At 53.4% G+C, this 23,417-nt stretch overlaps 1 protein-coding gene across 1 annotated transcript in view; it reads right to left on the bottom strand.

Annotated features, from left to right (window-relative positions):
* The window catches only part of NCOR2 (nuclear receptor corepressor 2), a 255,367-nt gene that overhangs the window by 231,371 nt on the left and 579 nt on the right, over positions 1 to 23,417 (bottom strand). Inside the window, exons 2-5 of the mRNA XM_027853513.1 lie at positions 22,864 to 22,881; positions 22,604 to 22,668; positions 22,392 to 22,519; positions 5,125 to 5,296 (exon numbers count right to left, since the gene is read on the bottom strand). Coding sequence (XP_027709314.1) covers positions 5,125 to 5,296; positions 22,392 to 22,519; positions 22,604 to 22,668; positions 22,864 to 22,881 — 383 coding nt within the window. The remainder of the gene's footprint in view (positions 1 to 5,124; positions 5,297 to 22,391; positions 22,520 to 22,603; positions 22,669 to 22,863; positions 22,882 to 23,417) is intronic.

Below are 23,417 nucleotides of genomic sequence, written 5' to 3'. Positions count from 1 at the left end.
AGGAAAACTGAGAGAGTGAGGTGACTTGTCCAGGGTCACACAGCTAGGAAGTATCTGATGCAGGATTTGAACTCAGGTCCCCTGACTCCACATAAGCCTAGCACTCTAGAGACTGAGCCCCCAGCAGCCCTAAAGCTGTCAGATAGCCAAGGATCTAAAGGGAGGGAAGAAAGAGAGCACACCCTGTCCAATGCCCTCACGTTCAAGGCAGTTTCGCAGCTGTGTGAGCAAAAAAGCGCTTATTAACTGGGGGCATGGCTGAACAAGACATGGCTTATGCCTGTGAGGGGACGCTAATGCGCCGGGAGGAGCCACAGAGGGGAAGGTTCCAGAGAAACCTGGGAAGACGTGTCTGAGCGGATGCAAAGTGAAGTGAGCAGAAGACGCCGTAAAGACTGAATACACAGCAGAAAACAAGGCCCCCCGACTCTGATCAAGAAAGAGACCAGCCAGAGTTTCTAAAAACTGAAGCCCACCTTGCAACACAGAGGCGACAGCCTTGGGGCACAGGCCCAGGCACCCAGAGACAATGGGGGCTTGCGTCCTGTCCGCCTGCACGCTTCCTGCACAAGTCTTTTCTTCTTTCACTTCACCCCCCACCCCCACCTGCCTCAAGGGCCCACGGGAAAGGAAGAGTCAGCACCCGAACCCAGGTCCTCAATCCCAAATCCAACATTTTTTCCACGCACTACACGCGTGCTCCTATCTCTTTCGGAGACAAATCTGGTGATCGTGCTGGTTGGCAGCAACTAGCTTTTAACGTTCTGCTGTTGTTCTTTCAATTTACACTGCTGTAGTCAGTGGGTACGTGGTTTTCCTGGTTCTGTTTTCTTTACTTTGCATCAGTTCATCTAAGTCTTCATGCTACTCTGTATTCATTATAGTTCCTTGCAACACAGTAACGTCCCCTTTTACACATACTACAACTCTGTCATTCTCTAATTACCAGGCATCTTCTTTGTTTCCAATATTTGCTACTACAAAAAGTACTATGATAAATATCTTGGTATATTTGAGACCCTTCTTTCTGTATGCCTAGAATAAATATGGACTAATGTACATAGACATATTAGTCACTTTCTTAGCATTAATTCCAAATTGCTTCTCACAATTGTTGGACCAATTCGCAGCTCCACCAACAATTGTATGAGTGTGGCTATTTTTTCACAGCCTCTCCAACCCTGGCTATTCCCATTGCGTGTCACCTCTGCTAACTTACCAGGAGTGAAATGTGTGAAATCTCAGACCTCAATGTGCTTTTCACAAAATGGTGGAAGGAATGCAGGGTCAGCTCCTGAGGCACTGCTCTGTCTGCCAGCACCCCGTACTCAGGATCTAGTAACTCCCCCAGGATTCTGTAAGATAAGGTTCACGCTGACCACAATTCCATTCAATTCCGCAAACGTGATCAAATGCCCGCTGCATACAAGGTCTCACCAAAGTCCACCAAAGCCAGTCCGGTCCAATCAAACTGACATTTGTTAAAGGTCCCCTCGCTGTGTGCCATGAAGCGTGCTAGATGCTGGGGATCTGAGCCACCCTGCCCTGAAGGAGCTGACACTCTAGACAGGTCACACCAAACTCAACAGCTGGGCAGGGGACGGGCTGAGGAGCGTCCCAGTCACCAGGGCCCCAGGGCAACACCGTCCACCAACAAAAAGGCCCTGGCCTAGACGCTAGGGACTCAAAAATAAGAAAAAGGCGGAGGAAGAAAACAACACAGCGCCCGCCCTCAGGGTCTTACGTTCAGTTCTCCCCAAGTGCCTAGAAAGGCTCACATCCTAAAAGAAGGGGACAAGCCATCCCACATCCTCTCCTGCCCAGTCTCCCTACGTGACTGACAGCCTGCACTGGAGGATGTCGGGCTGGGGACAGGAGGAACACGGCCGGGGGACAAAGAGATGCTCTCTGGCCCAGATGGGTCCTGAAGTCCTAACGCCACGGCCGTGGCTGGGAGCTGATCCTGACCTGGTGCACCAGGCACATCATTCCTGCTACCAGTAGCTTCGCTGCTCCTTCCAGGATCCTGCTGACCTTGGGCAACTGTGCCAACCATCAGGACAACCAACCCTGATGCCACCCCCACTCTGCTGCCTCAGCAAGGCCCTGGCACGGTCCCAGGATGGGGGGGGCCAAGCCCTCATTTGACTGTCAGATCAAGGCCTGGCAGGGCAGCAGGCAGGCCCGGCTGGCTAATGTCACCCATTCAGCCTTGGCCAGCTGCAGTCAACAGCCCTCCCGGGGCTGGCTCTGTGCCCAGGCAGTGCCCCATTCCTTGAGAATCAAGGTCATAGCTGTTCCAGGGGCACAGCACTCAGCCTGCTCAAGTCTCTTTGTCTCACGGAGGAAGGGGGGCAACCCCCAACCCCAGAAAGGCACCAGGGCCTCAAGGTGGGGAGACAGGACGTCGGGATAAAGACACAAAGCAGAAACACAGCTCATCTGCCAAACACAACAGGCTCTGACCAAACTCCAGAAAGGAAAGCATCCCAAGTGCCCAGAGAGACACAAAGTACTGGTTCTGACTGGCAGCCCTGCCACACAGAGACCCCGGGGCGGTCTCCCTGCCTGACCCCCAACCAGACGCGATCTCTCCTGCCTCCCCGTGGGATCACAGACCCGAAGCCTGAAGTGACCGAAGGGGCCACCAAGTGCAACCCCCTCATCTTACAGAGGAGGAAACTGAGGACCAGGGCTGCGAAAGCAACTTGGCCAGCACAGCCTGGGCCAGCACAGAACAAGGATTAGCACTCGGGTCTTCCATCTCTACCTCCAACAACACTCATCCCACTGAGCCATGCGCTCTCCTTTTTTTTTTTTCTTTTGGCTAGGCAATGGGGTTAAGTGACTTGCCCAGGGTCACACAGCTAGTGAGTGCTACGTCTCCAAGTCTGGATTTGAACTCAGGTCCTCCTGACTCCAAAATGCAGGGTTTCCCCCAATGCTTCCAGGGAAGGGACTTCTTAACCTTTCTTGTGTCCAGGACCCCCCTTGGCAGGCTGGTGAGGAGGCCAATGGAAGGAGCCCATCTTAGAACCAGGGGTGTAAGCGCATAAGATGAAAGGCAGAGGTTCAGAGAGGAATCCAATCATACTGAAATATCATCACCCAAGTGTTTTTAAAACACGCCCACGGGCCCCGGATAAGGAGCCCCTCCTCACCAGGGAGGACAGCCGGCTGTCCCCCACACCGCCATATGCTCTGTCTCTCTGTCCTTCAGCCAAGTACAGGAGCCCTCTCCAGGCAGCCATCCCGGTGTGGTGCCGCCCGAGCCAAACTGACACCAGATGAAGGCCCAGGGCTGACCCTCTGCCCCTCAGCCCTCTCAAGCCTCCCCCGGGCTCTGCTCCTGGGCCGGCATCCCCCTCACCCCGAGGGCCAGGGGCCCGAGTGAGGACGGGGAGCGATGGCAGGAGACGCCAGGCGAGCTCCCCGACTCTCCCAGGATTGGCACTCACGGGGCTAATGACCAAAAGGGGAGGCAGCCCGGCACATCCGCTCCTTCAACCCTGGCAAACATCAATGAGGGAAGAGCCAGCACCAGAGAGGATCCCCAAGCTCTCACTGACTGGGGCGCGGGAGGGGGGCGGGGCACCGCACACCTGGGAGGTGGACAAACAGAAGGGGGTGACCGCAGCAGACCACCCCGGGGGCGCCTGACATTCACGAAGGGCTGTGTCCTTTCCCCAGGCCTCCTGCCCGCCTCAGCCTGGTACCGTGAGAGGCAGTGGTGGAGGCACGACACATCCCCTCTCTAAGCCTCAGTTCCCCCTTCTGTAAAAGGGCCCTTGGGGTTACTGGGGAAATAAAATGAGAAGATGCAAGTAAAATCCCCCTCCTTCAAACCGCCTTCCACGTAAACACAGCTAGTGCCATCCCTTCCCCAAAGACGCTGTTTGTTCCATATATACATTTATTCTATGTAATAATAACAATAATACTGATGGAAATAACAACTAGTAGTAGCTTGCAAAGTGCTTTACAAACATCATTGCACTGTTAATCTCACAACTGCCCTAGGACGTAGGTACTGTTATTATCCCCATTTTATAGATGAGGAAACTGAGGCCCAGCCAGATTACATTGACTTGCCCAGTTAGTACGTGTCTGAGATAGAATTTGAACTCCTCTTCCTATCTCCAAGGCCTAAGCACTCTACGGACCGCACCAGCTGTGCCTAACACGGGCGGAGGGCTTCCCTCCCAGAGTACAGACCCACCCACATCCACACACACAAGCTCGGCTTCCCTTCACAGAATGTAAGCTCAGCAGCTCAGACTATTTACTGTCCTGGCTCTTCCCCTCCTGCTCTTAGCTTGGTGCCAGGCACACGGGAGGCTTAGTCTAATAAGCACGTGCTGATGACTGATGGATTTGCTCGGCTCACAGCTCCACATAAATGTCACCTGTAATTATTGCTATACGGTCAATGCTCTGCCCAAGCCACTGATGAGAATTTGTCCGAGAAGAGCATTATTGCTTTTCTTTTCTGCCTAGAAGCTACGCACATATATTTAAGCATATATACATACATAAACACATTTATATACATACAAACATGTACATATATACGTATAGATTTTTTTTAAAAAAACTTGTCTTCCCACCTAATTCCACACAAGCAGAGACTGGGTTTTCCTTTTTATTTTTTTCCAGAATTCAATTATCAAAAGAATTTATTGAGTACCTACTGTGTGCTGAGCAACCTTGTGCTTAAGAAGTTTGTATTAGTAGGTGCTAAATAAATGCTTGTTTAAGGGATGGATGGATGGATGGACAGATGGGTGGGCAGATGGACAAATAGTTGGATGCGTGAATGGAAGCACAGATCAAGAGAAGGATGAGTGGAGGGATGGAAAGCTGATGGATGGACATTAGGTCGACAAACGGATCAAAGGACAGACTTCTGAGTGGACAGATGGACAGCAGGACAAATGGAAGGATGGAAGGTCAGATGAAATGACGGACAGATGAAAACACCAGGGCCCACAGGTGGGAAGCAGACATCCCGCTGAGAATCCAAGGAAGAGACCGCACAGGCTGCCGGGGAGAGCAGGCCAGCAGGCCAGCAGCGGCGGGAGGGAGCGGCGGCCAGGGATGGGGTGGGGAGGGGTCTTCTCTTACCTTGGAGACGTCTTCAGTGCCCCCGTGCTGGGCCAGCATAGGTGAGGGCCGAAGCAGCGGCTCCGGCAACAGCTCCAGCCGAGGCCGCTTCGTCTCAATGAATTCAATTTCAGATTTGCTCAGGTCAGGCAGGTAAGAATGGGACTCTGGCCGCAGGTGTAACTCCTGGGACCTGGGTGGAGAAAGGACACGAGGAAGGTCAATTCTTTTTCAATTTCCCCGTAGCTCCTCTGTTACCTGCAGAAGCGGGGGACCAGGGGCCAGAAGGCTGCTTAATTATGCGGGGCAGCTTTGGGGGGGATGGGGCGAGAGGGGGTGGAGAAGGAGTATACTGTGAAATGGAGCGAACGTGAAAACAAACACACCAATGAAGACATTTTTTTAACTGCCTCTTCCTGACCAGGCTCACAAGGCTCTCAGAAGCCAGGGTCTGAGGCCCCCAGAATACCCAAATGACCACATGAAAGTAAAGAGGATCTGTCTCTCAGCCGGCCAGAGACCCTGAAAGGCCCCTGCCTCAACCAGACCAGCGCCTCTGGCTCAGGAGCAGGAGGAAGATGTGGGGAGTGAGAATGGGTCTGAGTGGAAGGCCAGGTCTCCCACTGACCACCGCTGCGAGCCCGGCTACATTTATCATTATCTCTATCTTACAGAAGAGGGAACTGAGGCACGCAGAGTTGGAGTGACTTGGCCAGGGTCATACAGCTAGGACGTGTCTAAGACATGACTCAAATTCTCTCCTGACTCCAAGACACTTCACGAAATCACTCAAAATGCCTTCTCTATTTCCTTCTGCATGCCCCTTCCCCAACACACATGCACGCACGCACAGAGCTGGCACTTGGAAACTTGCTCGATCAACACCTTGAAAAGGCCTATGATCGCCTCGTCTGATAACCCCTAGGACAGCTCCGTGAGAGAGCACCAGGACAGCTCCGTGAGAGAGCACCAGGAATAACATCCCTACTTTACAGATGAGGAAACTGAGGCAAAGAGTCAGTAAACAGGTCCCCAAAGGAGCACAGCCCCGACCAGACCCCTGGGCTCTCCTACCCTAGCCTCCCAGGCACATCAAAACTTAGACCGCCCCCCCCTCACGGGCTGTCTCCCAACCTGAATGTGAGCTTCGGCTCACATCAAAACTAACAAAAGGTGGAAAGTCCCCCCAGGTCCCCATGTTCCCCGAGTCTGCTCCACTCTCCTAGTGACCAGAGCCTGCAATCAGTGCAGGGGAGGGGGATACCGTGGAGAGGGCTAGCTTTAACATGATAATCACGTTAACAACCACAACAACAATAATAATAATGGCTAACATTTCCACAGCACTTTAAAGCCTGCAAAGCGCTTTACAAATATGCCTCTTTCCAATGAGAGGATCTGGGTTCCATCCTGGCTCAGCGCCCCAGAACGAGATCCCTGAGCCTATCAAACGAGGGAGCTGGACAACATGGCCCCTCTGCCCGTGCCGAACAAAGACCGAGGTCCCTCTGATCCCATCAATTCCCCCATTTCATACAAGAGGAACCTGGAGAAGTTACCCAGTGTCAGAGCACAGCCGGGGGCTGCCAGATCCGGGCCTTGTGACGGCTCTAGGCTGTACCAGGTCCCAGGAGCCCGGGACTCGAGCGGCGCCCCCATCCCCTCGAGAAGTCCTGGCTAAGCCTGGGAAGGCCCACTCACCCTAGATCCAAAACAAGGGACCAAGGCCCAGCCGTCACCCTCGGGGCACCGAGGTTAACTCAAAAATCCAGCAGGTATCCCCAGCGGAGGCTAACGCCCAGGTAGCTTCTGCCCACCCTCCACCTCCATCATTACCTTTCGGTCTAGAGAGGCATCATAAGAAACACTTTGGGAGGTGTTGTGGGGGGAGTGGAAGTCAGAGGACCTGGGTTCAAATCCTTAGGCAAGTCCCTCTGCCTTTCTGAGCCTCAGTTTCTTCATCTGTGAAATGAGGAAGAGCTCAGCGAGCCCTTCTAGAGCTAAGACCCAATAACCCCCGTCACCCACTTCCTAAGCTTTACACTTGCTAATAAGAGAGATGACTACCTCCCCACAACCCAGATTTCATATCTACTCATAAAGATGCACGCCTCCATCCCAAGGTTTACACCCACAAAAACAGATGCAGGCTGGGTTGTCCCAGGAAATTACAAAGCACCTTAAATGCCCCCAGACTTCTACCAGAAAGGAACAAGGGCCCAGCCTCTAAATCCCAACATGCTACTGGTGGTGTTACGCACGCACGCATGCATGCATGCACACAGACATACATGCATAGAGGGCTGAGCACAGCCCCTCCCTCATTCGGTAATCTCCAGCGGCTCCCGACTCCCTCTAGGATCAAACAGAGACTCCTTTGTCCGGCATTTGAGGCAGCAAGGCAGGGAAAGCAGTGGACAGAGAGCCAGGCCTAGAGTCAGGAAGCTCTGAGTTCCAATATGACCTCAGATACTAACTAGTTGTGTGACCCTGGGCAAGTCACTGAACCCCTCAAAGCCTCAGTATCCTCATCTGTAAAATGGAGACAATAACAGTGCCAACCTCTCAGAGTTGTTGTGAAGATTGAATGAGATAAGATTTGCAAAGCACTTAGCACAGCATAGTGGCACATAATAGGTGCTATCTAAAAATTATTATCATTACTGAGAATCTTTCACAATCTGGCTCCCAACCTATCTTTTCAGCCTTATTATACGTCACGCCATTCCTATACTCTCCCATCCCATCAAACTGGCCTTTTCTCTGTTCTGTACATGTGTTATTCACTCCATTTCCATTTTCTCCATGCCTGGCCATCCCCCTGCCTGGAATGCCATCCCTCCTTGCCTCTATCTCATTAGACTGTGAGCTTCTTGAGGGCAGAGCTGCCTTTTACCTTTCAGTGTATCCCCAGCACTTAGCACAGTGTCTGGCATACATAGGTGCTTAATAAATGCTTACCAACTGACCTCAGAGTATGTCTCACTTCCTTCAAGATGCAGCTCAAACATCCCCTTCTACATGAAACATTTCCTGATCTTCTCAACCGCTAATGCCTTGTCTCCCCCTCCTGTGTGTGTGTGTGTATGTGTGTGTGAGATCTATGAAACTGTTTATTTTTTAACTCACAAGCCCTTCCACAGAGCCTGACACATAGTAGGCACTTTATAACCATTTGCTAAATGACTATGTGCTCTAATACTAAATAATTAAAAATAATTATTGTGCGTAAGGCAAGGCCAGACACACAAGCAATTCTGAACAAGAACAGGACGCAGGATTTCACCCGGGACGCATACAATAGAGGGTGATATGGAGTGGATGAGAGCGAGGAAGGTGCTCCTCGTGGTGAACCTAGTTGTGGGGGTACAGATTAGAGAAGAAGGGAGGGAGGAAAAGAAGGAGGGAGGAAGAGGAAGGAGCATTTATTAAGCCCTTACTGTGTGCCTGCACAAGCACTGAAGAGATAAAGAGAAGAATGAGAAGTGTGTGTTCCCAAGGAGCCTCCGCTCCGCTAAGGGGAGACCTCCCCTAAAACAAGGGCCCCTCGGCTTCAGGGTAACTGAAAAGGTGCCCAAGTGCAGAGGGGCACAGTCCGCACCGGAACCTGCGAGGCAAGGGGGCAGGGCAGAAGGCAGGGCTGGTGGCCCCCATCCAGCATGAGGAAGCCTGGAGGAGGTGGAAGGCGAGGAGGATTGTGGGGTGGCTCTGCCGTAGCCCAGCTACCCAACGTGGGTCCGACCCCTTCATTTATAGGTGAGCAAGCTGAGGCCCCAAGATGCCCGAGGTCACCCCGGTTATAAGCGAAAGAAGTGGGGTTTGAATCCAGGTCTTCTGACGGCATGGTCGGTGCTCTTTCCAATAGCGGACACGGGCAAGAAACTCCCGAGGGGCAGCGACAGACACGTGACCGACGTGGACATCCAAATCAATGACATCACGGATTCACTGGAGTATTGTCAGAAACAATTTCAGAGCAAAGATGCTCCCCGATCTCCCGAGCTTTCTGTCTGCTAATGGAGACGCTCCCCTCCTTCCTGACCTTTCTATCTGCTAACGGAGATGCTCCCCTCCCTCCCGAGTTTTCTATCTGCTAACCGAGATACTCCCCAACCTCCTGAGCTTTCTATCTGCTAGTGTAGATGCTCTCCTCCCTCCCGAGCTTTCTATCTGCTAATGTAGATGCTCCCCATCTTCTAAGCTTTATACCTGCTAATGTAGATGCACCTCGATCTTCCAAGTTTTATACCTATTAACATAGATGTACTCCTAACTCCTGAGTTTTACATCTGCTAATATAGTTGGACCCCTAGCCCCCAGGCTTTATATCTGCAAATATAGACACACCCTCAACATTCTAAGCTTTACATCTGTTAATATAGATGCATCCTTACCTCCCAAGTTGTGCACCTACTAAAAGAGAATTTGATTAATTACACTTGTAAATTGTTTCATGCTGATCCAGTAGGTTCCTTTCATACCCTCCCCACCCCCATCCAACAAATAAAAAAACTCTCTTAGGAGACAGGGTGGGTATAAAATCCCTATAAATAGTCCTCAAAAGAGCTTTTATACTTCTCAGAAATGGTGGCAAAAGGCCAGGAGAGCTGGGTTATAGTCGCACCCTGCTAAGCCCCTTACTACTCGTGTGACCTTGGGCAAGTCATTCCTCCTCTGGGGCTCATCTGTAAATTAAGGGAATTGGACCAGATCATCTCTTCCAGCTCCCAAAAGTCTAGGATTGGAAGACCTTGTTTTTCCCAGTCTAGAAGAGGCAGAGAATAAGCCCCACAAGCTGATGGAACAGCAGCCTCAACACCTCACTTATCTGCCTGCTTTGGATAAAGGTACAGCTCTGCCTGGGGCCAGGGGCTCTGCCTGGGGGCCAGGGGCTCTGCCTGGCAATTCCTCTCCTCCCTCCTCCCCTCCCCCATCCCACTTTCCCCTCAGCATCTCCTTGCACCAATCCATCCTGCCACTGCCTCTCAAAGCATCTCGTGCTCAGTTTCCCAGCTAAGTACGGGCTCGGGGCCTTCTGGGAACAGGCCCAGGAATGGTAGGGGTAGCAGTTCACCTGAAGCAAGCTAGGGAGACGCTGTGGGAGTCTCCCAAACAACCCTGAACTGGGGGTCAGAAGGCTGAAGTTCAAACCCCGTCTTAACCACACAGTAGCCATGTGACCTTGGGCAAGACACTTCACTCTGGGCCTCAGTTTCCTCTTCTGTAAAATGAGAGGAGCAATGGGTAAGATGACCTCTGAAATCCCTTACACCTTTATGATCCTTTAAACTAAGGGGCAGGGCTTCAAAGTTGCAAGTGACTGGGATTTTTTTTTAAGTCTTCCAAAAAAAAAAAGTAAAAGTCTTATTGGTCCTTTTTGTTTCTCAGTTCGAGTATATCTCCTCCCCCGCCCCCCAGCCTCAGTTTCTGCATCTGTAAAATGGGGATAAATAATGCCTGTGAGGATAACCTGCATAGAGTTGTCTTGATGCTAAATACAAGATCAGGTGTAAAGCATGTTGTTAAAACTCTAAATGGGGAGGTGAGGGTGGGCCTCCACCTGCTGGTGCATCATGGACCCCTTGGGCTCCTTCTCAGAATCATGGTTTTTAATGCATCAAATAAAATACACAGGATGACAAAGGAAACCAAGTCTATGGATATCAGAATTCAAAAGCAGGTCACGACTCCAGGGGAAGAGTTTCTGCCTCAAAAGCATCACAAGCCGCTGAGCTATGAGGAGGGCATGAGAAGATCATGGCCCAGAGACTTGGCATTGGAAAGAAGCACTTGCCTTGCACCAGGTACTGGGCTAGGCATGGGGTTCAAACGTAAAATGGGATAGGCTCTGTCCTCCTGTAGCTTACGGCATTTCTGTGCATGGCATTTCTGTGGGGAACTGAGGCCCAGGGAGGATCGGTGACGGTCAGCATTGGGGACAGAGGGAGATGGGAACCAGGGGGCTCTGACTCCGGGGGCCCAGTGATCCTAGGATCACTGCCCACAGGCATCCCAGAGCTGTAGGAAATACACCTAGGAAAGAAACATGGTGGGCGGGCAGGAGGAGGGCTGGATTAGAGAATCCCACAACTCCAAATTCAGCACAGTTTTCAGGCCCACGAGGGAACCAGGCACACGCTTCAGGTAACAGATAACTGGGAAAAATTCCCAGTTGAGGCACCGGGCCATGGAGGGATCACTGTGGCATTACCTCCCGTCCCACCAAGACTTTTTTGGTTTGAGCTGATTGGCTGGCCACCTCGCAGGGAGCCTCCCTCCCAGGTCAGGAATCAAAGGAGCTTTTGGAAACAGCACTTGTGACAACAGGCTTGAATGTAAATTTATAGTCAGAAATCAATCCCTAGAGTACCCAGAGTGGGCAGGAAGGAATCAGGGTGCACACGGACAGCAGGCTAGCAAGACAGTTGGGCTGGACTGAGAAATGGATGCTTCATCAGTCCACTGGCATTTAGCAAGCGTCTCCTATGTGCCAGGCACTGTGCCAAAGAGGGGCCAAAGATAGGCCCCATCCCCCAGGAGCTGCCAGTCTGATGGGAGACAGCGGTAAACAAGTAGCCTCTGACAGGATGAGCCCAGACTATCCACAGAGGGATGGAAGGAGGTCTGGAAAGGCTTCCGGGGGTGGTGGTGGTGGGGGAGCTGGGACTTGCAGAAGCCAGGAGGCAGAGGTAAGTGGTCTCTCCTCCCTACTGCTTCTTCAAAGTCTGCACAAATGGGACAGAGCAGCAGGCTTCCTCTCCCCAAAACTCCCCCATCCAGGCTGGGTCATATCCCGGCAGCCCCATCTCTTGGGGACAGAGCAGTGACAGCAGGCAGAGCCAACTCCAGCGGGAACCAGCCAGGGAGACGGGAGCCTCGGATTTATTGCGGATCCAAGAGATTCATCTCCCATTATCAGCCACACACATCTCAACGATCCCGCCGGGAAAGTCACCTCCGAGAAAAATACCAAACCAATTACACTGGCCTGGGCACTCAAGGAGCTACAGACAAATAAGGTTTTCTGCCAGCACAGACCTGCGAGGGCCCTAAATCTTATCATTAAAGCCCTGGGGTTTGAAAAGGCCTACACCTACCCACTGGAAGCTGCCCGGGGCTGGGGGAAGGGAAGGGAAGCGGTCAAGACAGACGGAAGGTGGCGGAGAGCAGGGAATGTGGGGAGAGCCCTCGATCAGGCGGTTCTCAGGCTGCTGGCTGGCTCCTTGGGCCAATCCTGGCCGTGTCACCGAAGGCCAGCACACCTGCACCATAAAATAAGTGCATTTGACCCACTCCCCTCTGAGCGCTTCATGATGGAACTACATCCCCATTTCCCGACTCCACACCTTTGCCCCATCTGTCTGCCATGCCCCTCCCCTCTGCCCCTTGCCTTCCTCCAAGATTCAGCCCAAAGCTCCCCTTCAGGAGAAGGCCTTCCCCTCAGAGATTCCCACCCATCTACCAAAGAATCTACCTTATATGTAATTCATTATTTACATCTTGCCTCTCCCTTTAGAATGTAAGCTTCTTGAGGGCAGGGGCCATCCCTATCTGGTGCTGTATCCCAAGTATTCAGTACAGTGCCTGGCACACAGTAAACACTTAATGAATGCATGGCAAACAGTAAGCACTTAATGAATGCATATGAACTGACCAATCAGGATTTCAGGAATGGAAGTTTAATATTCATTAACTAGTGAGTGCCCCCCCCTTCACCATGGTGCCAGAGAATGCCAGCTCCTTTCCCGCAGGGCCTGCAACAGAGGAGTCGCTTACTCAGTGCTTGTTAACAGCTCCACTGTCCATGGCAACGCTCACCTTCACTGGCTACAGTCAAGGTCAGAATGACAACAAGAAAATCTGCTTGTGGAGGGAAACGAATGGCCCTGCAGCCCAAGGTGAACTCCTAGGGTGTCCAGAGTCTATCTGGGGCGTCCCGTGCAATAGGCCACTCCCCACTGCCCTCTGCTTCACCCACGCCCAGACTCCTGAGCAATGCTGTTAAGCTCTGAGGAGACACATGGGATCTCTTCTGTTTTGGTATCCCCAAGTGTTGCAGCTAGGAAGACAGGAGACAATGTCAGGCCTCAAGTCAAGAAGATTCGAGTTCGAATCCTCCTTCAGGCACTCCCTGTGACCCTGGGTACTGAGGATGGAATGAGTTTGTTTGTTTTTTTTTAATTATTATCTCATTCCATCCTAAGTGCAAACTTGAAAGAGTTAGGTAAAAGCATTGTTAGCTACTGGGCACAGAGGGGCCGTTCAACCCTGACTTTTCACACACAAAATGGCCCTAGGTCTTGTGGACGAAAGGGAATCTTCCTGAATGGCCCTCAGAAGCTGGGCTTTGGCGGCCCTCTTTGGCAATGGAGGCGGCTCGAAATGAGCCACCCACATTCTCCCCAAGCTCAGGCATTTATAAGGCGTGGGGAGAAAAGGGGTGCTTCTCTCAAAGCCCACCTTCTACAGGAGACCTTTGCTGGTCTCCCTAGCTGCTGCTGCCTTCCCCTGCGAGCTGTCCACGCTGTCTGTGTCTCCGACGGACTGAGAAATGTACGTGCTTGTGCCCCTATTAAATACATGCTCGCCGAAAGCAAGGAGTGTGGTTGGTTCTGTTTTGATTGCACTTCTTTGTGGGCACAGAGCTCGGCACAGTGCTAGGCACATAGGAAGCACCTAATACAAGCTTACTTGACTGCCTGAAAGGGCCGTCTGTGGGCATGGAAATCAATCCATCCCGGGTAGCATTAGAACTCGGGACACTGGGCCCAACAGGAAGCGCCCACACCACACCAGGTTGGCACATCCATCATGTCGATGGGGCAGATGCCACCCAGAACCTCCTCCCCAAACCAGTGGAGAAGGGTCCGTAAAGCAGGAGCTGGTCAGCCTGGGAGTGTGTGTCCTGGATGCCTACCAACCCCTTCCTCCTCAGAATCATGTTTTTAAACGCATAAAAGAAAACACATTAAGCGACAAAGGGAATCAATTATACTGACACGTAGATACAAAAATATTTTTAAAAAACAAGTTCCCGGACCCCTGGTTTAGAACTGTCCCCTTCAAAGGGAAGGCACCTGCTCCTGCTTCTCCTCCTCCTCCCCCTCCTCCCTCTCCTCTTCCTCCTCCTCCTTCCAGAGAGGGCAAAGGAAATCAGATTTGAGACAGTTAGCATCTTTCTAGTGTGTCTCAGGACACACGCTCCTTGAGACCAGTGGCATCCACAGGCCAGCACAGAGGAGAACAGAAAGATGCTAACTGCCCACTGTCCCTCCAGGGAGGGCGAGCCAAGTCATGGGATTGGGATCCCCGATTTAGAGAGAAGAGAGCCCTCTGCGGCCCTCTATCCACCTGCTCCTCCTTTTACAAACCAGGAAACTGGCGCACAGTGGAGTGGTAGATCGTTGTACCAGCAGGGAGAAGAACAGACAGGGGGAGAGAGAGCTGGCCCAGGGTTCAAATCCCACCCCTCTGGGTGGGGGCCATTCAACATCTCAGTGCCCCAGGCAGCTCTCTTAAGACCTGGAAGCGGCAAGGCAGGTTTGAGTTACCCTAGGCATATTTTTCTGAGGGTTTCTTTGGGGAAGTGGGAGAGAGAAGAGACACTTTTTTTGGTTAATTGAAAAGAAAATTTAATTAGAGCAGATAGTTATCTCCTCACCAGGAGTGCCCTACATAAATAAAATCACAGGTCCACATACCACCACCCCTCCCCAAATTGGTCAATTTTGACATTTTGCTAAGTGTTTTAATGAGATGATTTTATTGGAGCATCACAATCGCCTTCCACAACAGGGAATTAGGGGCTTTGCAGGTTGTATCTTGTCATATCCCTACCCCCTACCTTGGGGGCGGGGTACCCAGAATGGCAATGTCATTAGTGTGGGGGAACTTCTGGTATGGGAAGTCCCTCCGTGGACCTAGCTTGACATCTCAATCTATAAAACTTAGACTCTGACAAAGTTGCCTGGGGCACTGAAATGATAAACACTCTGCCCCAGGTGTGAGGGACAGAGAGAGGGAGAGGGAGAAAGAGACAGAGACACAGACAGAGAAGAGAGAAGAGAGGACCACAGCCTGGGTCTTGGCACTGAGTTCCACAGGCCTCTGGCTACGGGGTGAGGGAGCTGGATAACAATATTATGCAGAGTCCCTGCAGAGGTCAGGGACTTGGAAGGACGAGTATTACACATACTTTCAGTTTCCCTTGGTTGAGGGGTTAGGTTGTTTTTCTGAACTACTTTCCTTCCCCCTCACTGCTTTTTAGGGGGTGAGAACATATTTAGAAATGAAGATGATGTCAAAAGAAAAGATCCTTTAACATTCAAATACAAGTAACATCCTCATTTCTACACCAAGAGACTGAGGCATGGAGAGGCGGCCCTGGTCACACATCCAGTAAGTGGAGGAGGCAGGATTCAAATCCAGCACTCACTATGCCATCAAAGATCTCCAGGAGGCCCACGGGCTCAGAGAGAGGACAGGGCAGGCTATGGAGATCCGAATGTCATCAGTGGGGGAAGGCACAGGGGGATGAACTCAACCACGAGAGACTGTGTAGAAAGAGAAAAGCAAAGAAAGAGGCCAAGGACAGACTCCCACCCCGCCCCGGGCGCCAGGAAGAAAGGGTCTGTAGTTCACAGGCAAAGGGCGCATCATGAAAGTGGTTCCCTCATCCCTCTCTTTGAAGCCACCGCTAGCTAAACATTAAGCTCGGCCCAAAGGCAGATGCCCCATGCTGGTCCTGGGAAACTGGGGCAGAAGAACCGGGGGACTTCTCTTCCTTCTCCCTGTCTCTATGGAAAAGGGGAATCGAGTACTGAGATGCCAGGCAGGAAAAGGCAGAGGAGAGGACTAGAGAGACAGGAATCTTCTAGGAAAATTAATTCATTTTGTGTAAGAAAACTGCCTGAGGGGACAGAACGCCATAAGCAAGCAGGAAAACTTGGATTTAAGTCACTGAATCAGGGAATTTCAGAGCTGGAAGGGGGCACAGCAGGGATAGGCAGGAGGGGCCAGCGCAGGAGCACAACGGGCTCCACTCAAACCCTTAATGGACACAGAGCTACCCGACTGACCTTGGGCAAGTCTGATGGACCTCTCTAAGCCTCGGTCTCCCCATCTGCCAAATGAAGGGGCCGGACGTCGAGGTCCCTCCTTGCCCCAGGTTTAGGCTCCTGACAAGGGAGCCCTCTGGAACACTCTTGGTAAAGGGTCGTCCAGCTTCCAATGAGAGGGTCCACCGCCTCTTAAGGCAGCCCCCGTCCCACTTTTGGCCAGCTCCAAATGCCCCGTCTGACATATGTCACTTAAACTGTCACTGTTAACCCCAGGTAGCTTTGAAGACCACTCGCCAATTGGCGTCTATGGAGAGTGCACACCAGGAAATACCCACGAGAATAAAATCACTAGTCTGGCTGAAACCCTCACTAAAATTTAGAAATAAATAAATAAGAGATTTAAGAGAAAAACATAGAATTTCACATAGTTTTTTCTCTTTGGTTCCTTGGAAAGGTGGAGAAATTTCCCCCAATTTGGGAAGGCTCCCAAATTGAACACCCAGCCTACAGTCAGGAAGACCCGAGTTCAAATCTGACATCAGACATCCTAGTTATATGACCCTTGACAAATCACTTAACTCTCTTTGCCTCAGTTTCCTCACCCATAAACTAAGCTGGAGAAGGAAATGGCAAACCACTCCAGTATCTCTGCCAGAAAACCCCAAATGGTGTCATGGAGAGAAAAATGACTGAACGACAATCCTGACTCGGCTCCTTACTACTTGGATGACCCTGAGCCAACCACTGGGTCTTTCTGTAAAATGAGGGGTTGTACCCATTGCCCTGGGACCTCCCCACTAGCTGTAACGCTCCCAGGAGGCAGAACTGACCACAACTAATCGCTTCCCATGGTATTTATTAAGCGCTCCCTACGTGCCAGGCATTGTGCTAAGCACTGGATACAAAGGAAGGTCAAAATGAATATACAAAGAGAACATTGGAAAACACATGCCAACACATGGCAGTCTGGGGGAGAAGGCAGGTGAGGGGTCAGGAAAGGCCACTGACAACGATTCCCAGAGGGGGAGCTTGGAGACAGAGGCAGAGCCCCCAGTGGTAAAAGTCGACCCTCCTAATGGGGGCCCAGAGATCCAGGCTGGCCTGGTTCCTGGCACCCAGAAGCCCAGAGGCTTGACTGATGGACTGACTGACTTCTCTCCTTTCCCCAACCTCGCTCCCCAACACAAACTCCCAAGATAGATTACAGACGCCAAAGCCTCGTGTCCTGCCCGACCTGTCCAACCTCCCGGAGATTCAAGGCCTGGGAGCATCCCCCCACGCACACACCCTCCAGCTTCGAGTACCCACGTCTGCCCAAAAGACGCCTGGCCTCTGAGCCAGGTCCTAAAGGCCTCGCACGGCTCAGGGGAATGTCTGACAACTGGAAAGACATCAATGCAGCTTGATCATGACTTCAGAGGACTGATGGCGGCCCCCAAAGCCTCCCACATCCTGGCAGAGAGGCACTAGATGACGAGTGTGGAATGAGATGTGGGTTTCCAGGCACGGCCACCATGATGCATTCCTTGGCTTGGTTATCGGTTCTATAGTGGAGGGTGCTGGGGACTGCGGAAGGGAGGTGCACATAAAAATTAATGAATAAAAGAGCAACAATAAAATATTTTAAAAGAGGGGGAAATGATCTGGCTTTGGCCAAGGCGACCTCAGGGGCAAGTTATTGGAGAACATGTGGTCTGGTGGGAGGGCAGTGAAATGAGTCAGAAAACACAGGTCTGAGGATGTCAGCTCTACTTCTCCAGCCGACTCACTCCTCTTCCCTCAGAGTTTCCTCTTCTGTCAAATGACGAGTGTTGACCCGGATGACCTCCAAGGCTCCTCCCAGCTCCAGAGCTGAGATCTCTGATCTGGGTAACTCTAAGTGAGGTCCCCTCTCTGGGGTGTGGGAGGGAGGGCTGGGCGAGGGGGTGCACGGGAGACGATCTCTACAGACCTGCCCGTTCTGATCTTTGAGAAGGCTGGACGCTGCGGACACTCGGGCATCCCCCTGACACCCCTGACCTCGTCCCTCCCTGGCAGGCCACATGGTTCTGTGAGTCCTGGCCTGTGACAACCAAGAGTCCTCAGAGTCCAGAGGCACCTCTCCTGCCTACAGATGAGTAAACTGAGGTGCAGGGGAAGGCCGCAGCCTGAGGCCTGAGAGCTCAGGCCTGGCATTCTTTCCATGACACCAGCTGCTCCCCGCCAAGGCACAGGGAGGAGGAGAGGAACAGGTCTGTGCTGGAGGCTGCAGCCAGGCCTCAGATCCGAGGGAGGGCCTCTGGCTAGCAAGGCTGGGAGGAGGGGGGCTAGCTCGATGACAATGTCCGCCCCTCCCAGCCACCACCAAAAATAGGTTTTCAAAAAAACCAAAGCCCAGCTGCCTCCAGCTGTTTCTTTCGTTATTTTCCCACATTAATTTTGGGAAAAAATGAGGCTGCAGGGCTCCCATCTTGCCCAGTTTTTCACAGCTTGGGAGGGTCCCCTCCCTTCCTTCTCCTACCTCCCACCTTCCTCTAGTGCCAGGGGAGGGAACCCAGCCAACTTCCCAGCCTCCCCCGGGCCAAGGCTCTTTTCCATCCCTTCACTCCTTCCCAATCTCCCAGACACACTCACTCTGCCCCTGCCATCAGAGGGAGGCGGCAAAGAGCCTTCTATGCCCACGCCTCTCCCTCCCTGCCCACAGATTACATTAGACTAGGCACCACAGGGCGACCCCTGGGCACAGCCCACGTGGAGGAGCAGACAGCAATGTCGGTGCACACAAACCACTGGTATAGACAAGTAATACAGAGCTGTATGTACAGAGGTCCCCAAAACACCAGTGCAGTGAGCAGACACACACCACTGGACGGATGAAGCCGCCCCCAGGGGCAGGGCAGCTGCGCCACTTCCTCCCCTCCCCCCATCAAAAGACTAAATAGCTCCTGAGGCCAGTCATTAGGGGCCTGGTGCCCGCCTCGTCCTCCTCCGGGCCCACCCCCTCCCTGGGCCTGGGTCAGTCTGGCAGCTGGTTAATGTGCAGTGAGCGTCATTAGTGACAGAGGAACACACCTCACATGATCTCTAGATGAACTCTTTAAGACTTAATTGCTGCCAAGTGAGAAGCCCAAAGCCCGGCAAAGCTCTGCTGATGAGACAATATCCCCTAACACCCCCCCCCCGCCGCCCCCCCCCCCCTCCCCCCTCCTCCTTCTCCCCCCCCCCCCCCCCTCCCTCCCCCACAGGGGCTCAGGGGCTCTCCCAGCACCTGCCTGGTCCAGCTCTCCACAGGGATCCTGCTCCCAAACCCCATGAACACATCCTAGGCTGACATGGGTGGGGAGCATGTCACTGGAGTCAGGAGGCCCTGGGTTCAAGGCCTATCTCTGACACTTGCTCGAGACATGATGGGACAAAGTTCATCCTTCCCCCGAAGGGCCAACTCTCTTTTCTGCCGGTCTCCTCAGGGCCTCGCACACAGTAGGTGCTTTACAGATGCCAACTGCCTGCAGGACCACCCACCTAACCTTTGTGCTGAGGGAGTCTGGGTTGCCTCTAAGGCTCCTTGTAGGATGCCTTAAAGACCATCCATCTCTTTGGGCTCTACCTCTCTTCACTTCCAAATATGTGCCTCTCACTCCCAGAAAGCCACCTCTGGTAACAATAAAAAGACAGAGGGAGAAATAAAGACATTGTCCAAACAAGTTCCCGGCCCAGCAGGCATGACGCGCTGCTCCCAGAGGCGCCCGCCTCAGCCAAGGCCCTTCCAGCTCCAAAGGAAGTCTAAACTCCTTAGTCCGGCATTCAAGGCCTTGCATGACCCCGCCCCTTGCACACACCACTTTCCAGCCCCATCTCATCCCATGGCTGCTCCCTGCACCCCAAGGAGGCTGGTTCTGTCCTCCTGCCTTTCTGCTTCTCCTCACACTATCTTCTCCTCCTAGAATACACAGCCGTCCACCTACCCCCAGATGTGGAGAGGAAAATGACAGTTATTGTGAAAGTGGAGGTGGAGGATTAACTGGGCTTGTCCCCCTGGGCTGAGTCAACAATTCACTACAGCAAACACAAGAGCTTACTCACTGAGGCTGGGGGTGGGGAGCGTGAAGGTTCCAGGGGCCTGGGCTCCTCTGGGGAGGAAGGGAGAGGCCCTGGGCCTTGGCCCACCTGGGCTGGGGAGGGCAGGTAGAGCCAGGTCTGAGAAAGGAGACCATGAAGGTTCACCGGGGAGTGGCCACGAGAAGGGCCACGGGAGGGCTGGTTAGAGGTCCGGGCCACGGGACGGCTGGTTAGGGGAGCCGGACCACAGGAGGGCTGGTTGGGGGGGCCGGGCCTTGGGAGGGCTGGTGAGGGGGGCCGGGCCTCGGGAGGGCTGGTGAGAGGGGCCAGGAAGGAATAGTCTGGAGGAAAGGAGGCTCAGCAGGGACGTGCCGGTCATCATGGGCAGTGGGGAGCAGCCTGGCCCTAAAGGACAGAGCTACAAGAAACAAGCGGAAGCCCCAGAGACCAATTTTATAGAACCACAGATTAAGAAGTAGAGCGACCGAGAGGAGAAAGAGGTGGCCTCAGTCAGGAGGCCCTGGATTCGACCCAGGGCAGAGATAAACGCAGGAGAAGGTGCTGACTTGCATCGAGGGAGGGACTTTCCTTGTCTGGCAGTTCCCTTTGAAGGGAAATCCAAGGCCTCTCTTTATCCCCATCTCTATCCCCCCCTTGATTTAGAGCTGGTCATCTTCTCATGGTACACGTGAGGAGACTGAGGCCCAGACACGCACTCTTTCCACGGCTCTGAGCTGCCTTTCTCTTTACGGTCAATGTCAGGAGACGCTCCTGATCACAGAGCTCTCCCCGAGAGGAGGGGGATGCTTCTGGGAAGCCTCCCAGCTGAGGGGGTGACCAGGGGAGGTCTGACAAGACGGTCGCCGAGCGTCCCTCCAGGCATGAAGTTCTGGGCACAGATGCCCAGCGAGAGCATCAGACCACCCTCCTCGGCCCCAAGAATCCAGAGGCGGAGTTCTCGCTCCCACATCGCGCTCAGATAATAAATGGACGCAGAGCTGGAAGGGACCCCAGGGGCCAGCATTCTGCTGATGGGAAAACTGAAGCCCAGGGTGGTGAGAGGATGTGCCCCATCTGAACCCAGGCCCCTGCCTGGGCCACCCAGAAGGCTCAGAGAAGACTCACTCAAGACAGCAGAGAGAGACTGAGGCTGAAGGGAAGGTGAGAGAGGGTCGGCTGGGGGCCTTTACGGCTCTCAGGCTCTGCCCTGCCCAGAACCCGCCGTGCTCCCGTCCGCATCACAAAGTCACAGGAAACGAGGGATGTCGTCCCAAGGTCCCCAGGCAGTCTCCCCGGCAGGCCAGCTGCCCTGACCTCTCCTCGGGGAAACACTGGGGCTGGCTGGCTGTCACCTGGGGCTCCCAGAAGAGGCCTGATCTACAGACACAGGCATGGGGGGACAGTGCAGGGGCCGGAGAGGGGGAGGGGACGCGCGCCAGCCACTAGGCTAAGCATGCTGACCAGGGACACTGGATCCTCACAACAACTCTTTGACGCAGCTGCTTTATCCCTGTTTTGCAGTAGAGGAAACCGAGGCAGACAGATGTTAAGTGACTTGCCCAGGGTCACCCAGCTACTAAGTGTCTGAAGCTGGATCTAAACGATCTTCAAGATGAGAAGACCTGGGTGCAAATTTGATTTGATGTGTGACTCTGAGAAAGCCATCTCACCTCTCTGGGCCTCAGTTTCCTCATCTGTCAAACAAGGAGTTAGGCTTGGCAGGTGGCCTCAGAGGTCCCTTTCAGCTCCAGATCCAGGATCCCCTGATTCAGCTGCTGCCGCTGCTCCCTCCTCCTCTTTCCTCCCTCACTCCTCCCCTCCTCCTCTTGGTCAGGCTCTAACACTCTGCCGGGCAGTGAAAGGCTCCTGAATTCCAGATGGGCTCCAGCCCTGCTCTCTGCCCGTTTCCACCTGCACGTATTTCACAAGCCTTAGTCCCCTCCCCACTCTAGCCTCAGTTTCCTAGTCTGTAAAACGGCAAGAACCAGCCCCAGTCTCACGGAACAACACCAGGGGCCCTGGAAGCCAGGACTGAGGCCTCAGAGCCCAGAAGATCTGAGCAGCTCTCGAAGGCTCTAAATCGCAGGGCAGGGTCTGAGCCGCCCCAGTAAAGGGCGAGGTTCGACCTGGCAGGAGAGCCCCCCAGAAGCACGCCCCCACCCCGCCCCCTGGGCAGCTTCAGGTCCTCACCTCTCATTCCCCGGCTGGAACTCCGACAGCAAGGACGGCCGCCTCCGCTGGGGCTGAATGATAGATCCAGGGGACAGGTGGGGGGTGTACTCCCGGGAGTGGTGCTGATACTCCAGGAGACCCACGTCCTAGGAGAAGGAGAGGAGGAAGAAGAGGGTTAGTGCACAAGACAAGAAGCAACGCAGGCCCAAAGCAGGTCAAGGTGAAAGAACGCTGAATGGGGGACCCAGAGACCTGGGTGCAGATCCCAGCTCAGCCACCACGGATGGAGAACTAGCTGGAAAGGACCCCGGGGACCTTCCGGCCCCCTCACCTGACAGCTGAGGAAACTGAGGCAGAGAGAAGCTGAGGGACTTCATCCACCAGTGCAGCTGAGGCAGGATTTGAACCCAGGCCTTCCTGGCCCTAAAGTCCTGTGATCTAGTCATCACACCACAGCATGTATCCCCTCCACAAGCCTCAATTTCCTCACCTAGCCCTAAGGTGCTGCCTAGAGAGTTCCCAGGACAGGGAGTGGGCAACACCCACAGAAGCAGACCAGCCCTACTAAGTCTGCTCCCCAGCCCTCACCAGATCAGCCCTAAGTGTGCTCCCCAGCCCTCATCAGACCAGCCCTAAGTGTGCTCCCCAGCCCTCATCAGACCAGCCCTACTAAGTGTGCTCCCCAGCCCTCATCAGACCAGCCCTACTAAGTGTACTCCCCAGCTCTCACCAGACCAGCTCTAAGTGTGCTCCCCAGCCCTCACCAGACCAGCCCTAAGTCTGCTCCCCAGCCCTCATCAGACCAGTCCTACTAAGTGTACTCCCCAGCCCTCATCAGACCAGCTCTACTAAGTCTGCTCCCCAGCCCTCACCAGACCAGTCCTACTAAGTGTACTCCCCAGCCCTCACCAGACCAGCCCTACTAAGTCTGCTCCCCAGCCCTCACCAGACCAGCTCTACTAAGTCTGCTCCCTAGCCCTCATCAGACCAGCCCTACTAAGTGTACTCCCCAGCCCTCACCAGACCAGCCCTACTAAGTCTGCT

This window comes from Vombatus ursinus, unplaced genomic scaffold (assembly GCF_900497805.2).
Source record: "Vombatus ursinus unplaced genomic scaffold, bare-nosed wombat genome assembly UNPS02009994.1, whole genome shotgun sequence".
Lineage (NCBI taxonomy): Eukaryota > Metazoa > Chordata > Mammalia > Diprotodontia > Vombatidae > Vombatus > Vombatus ursinus.
This window is presented reverse-complemented; position numbering and strand designations above follow the sequence as displayed.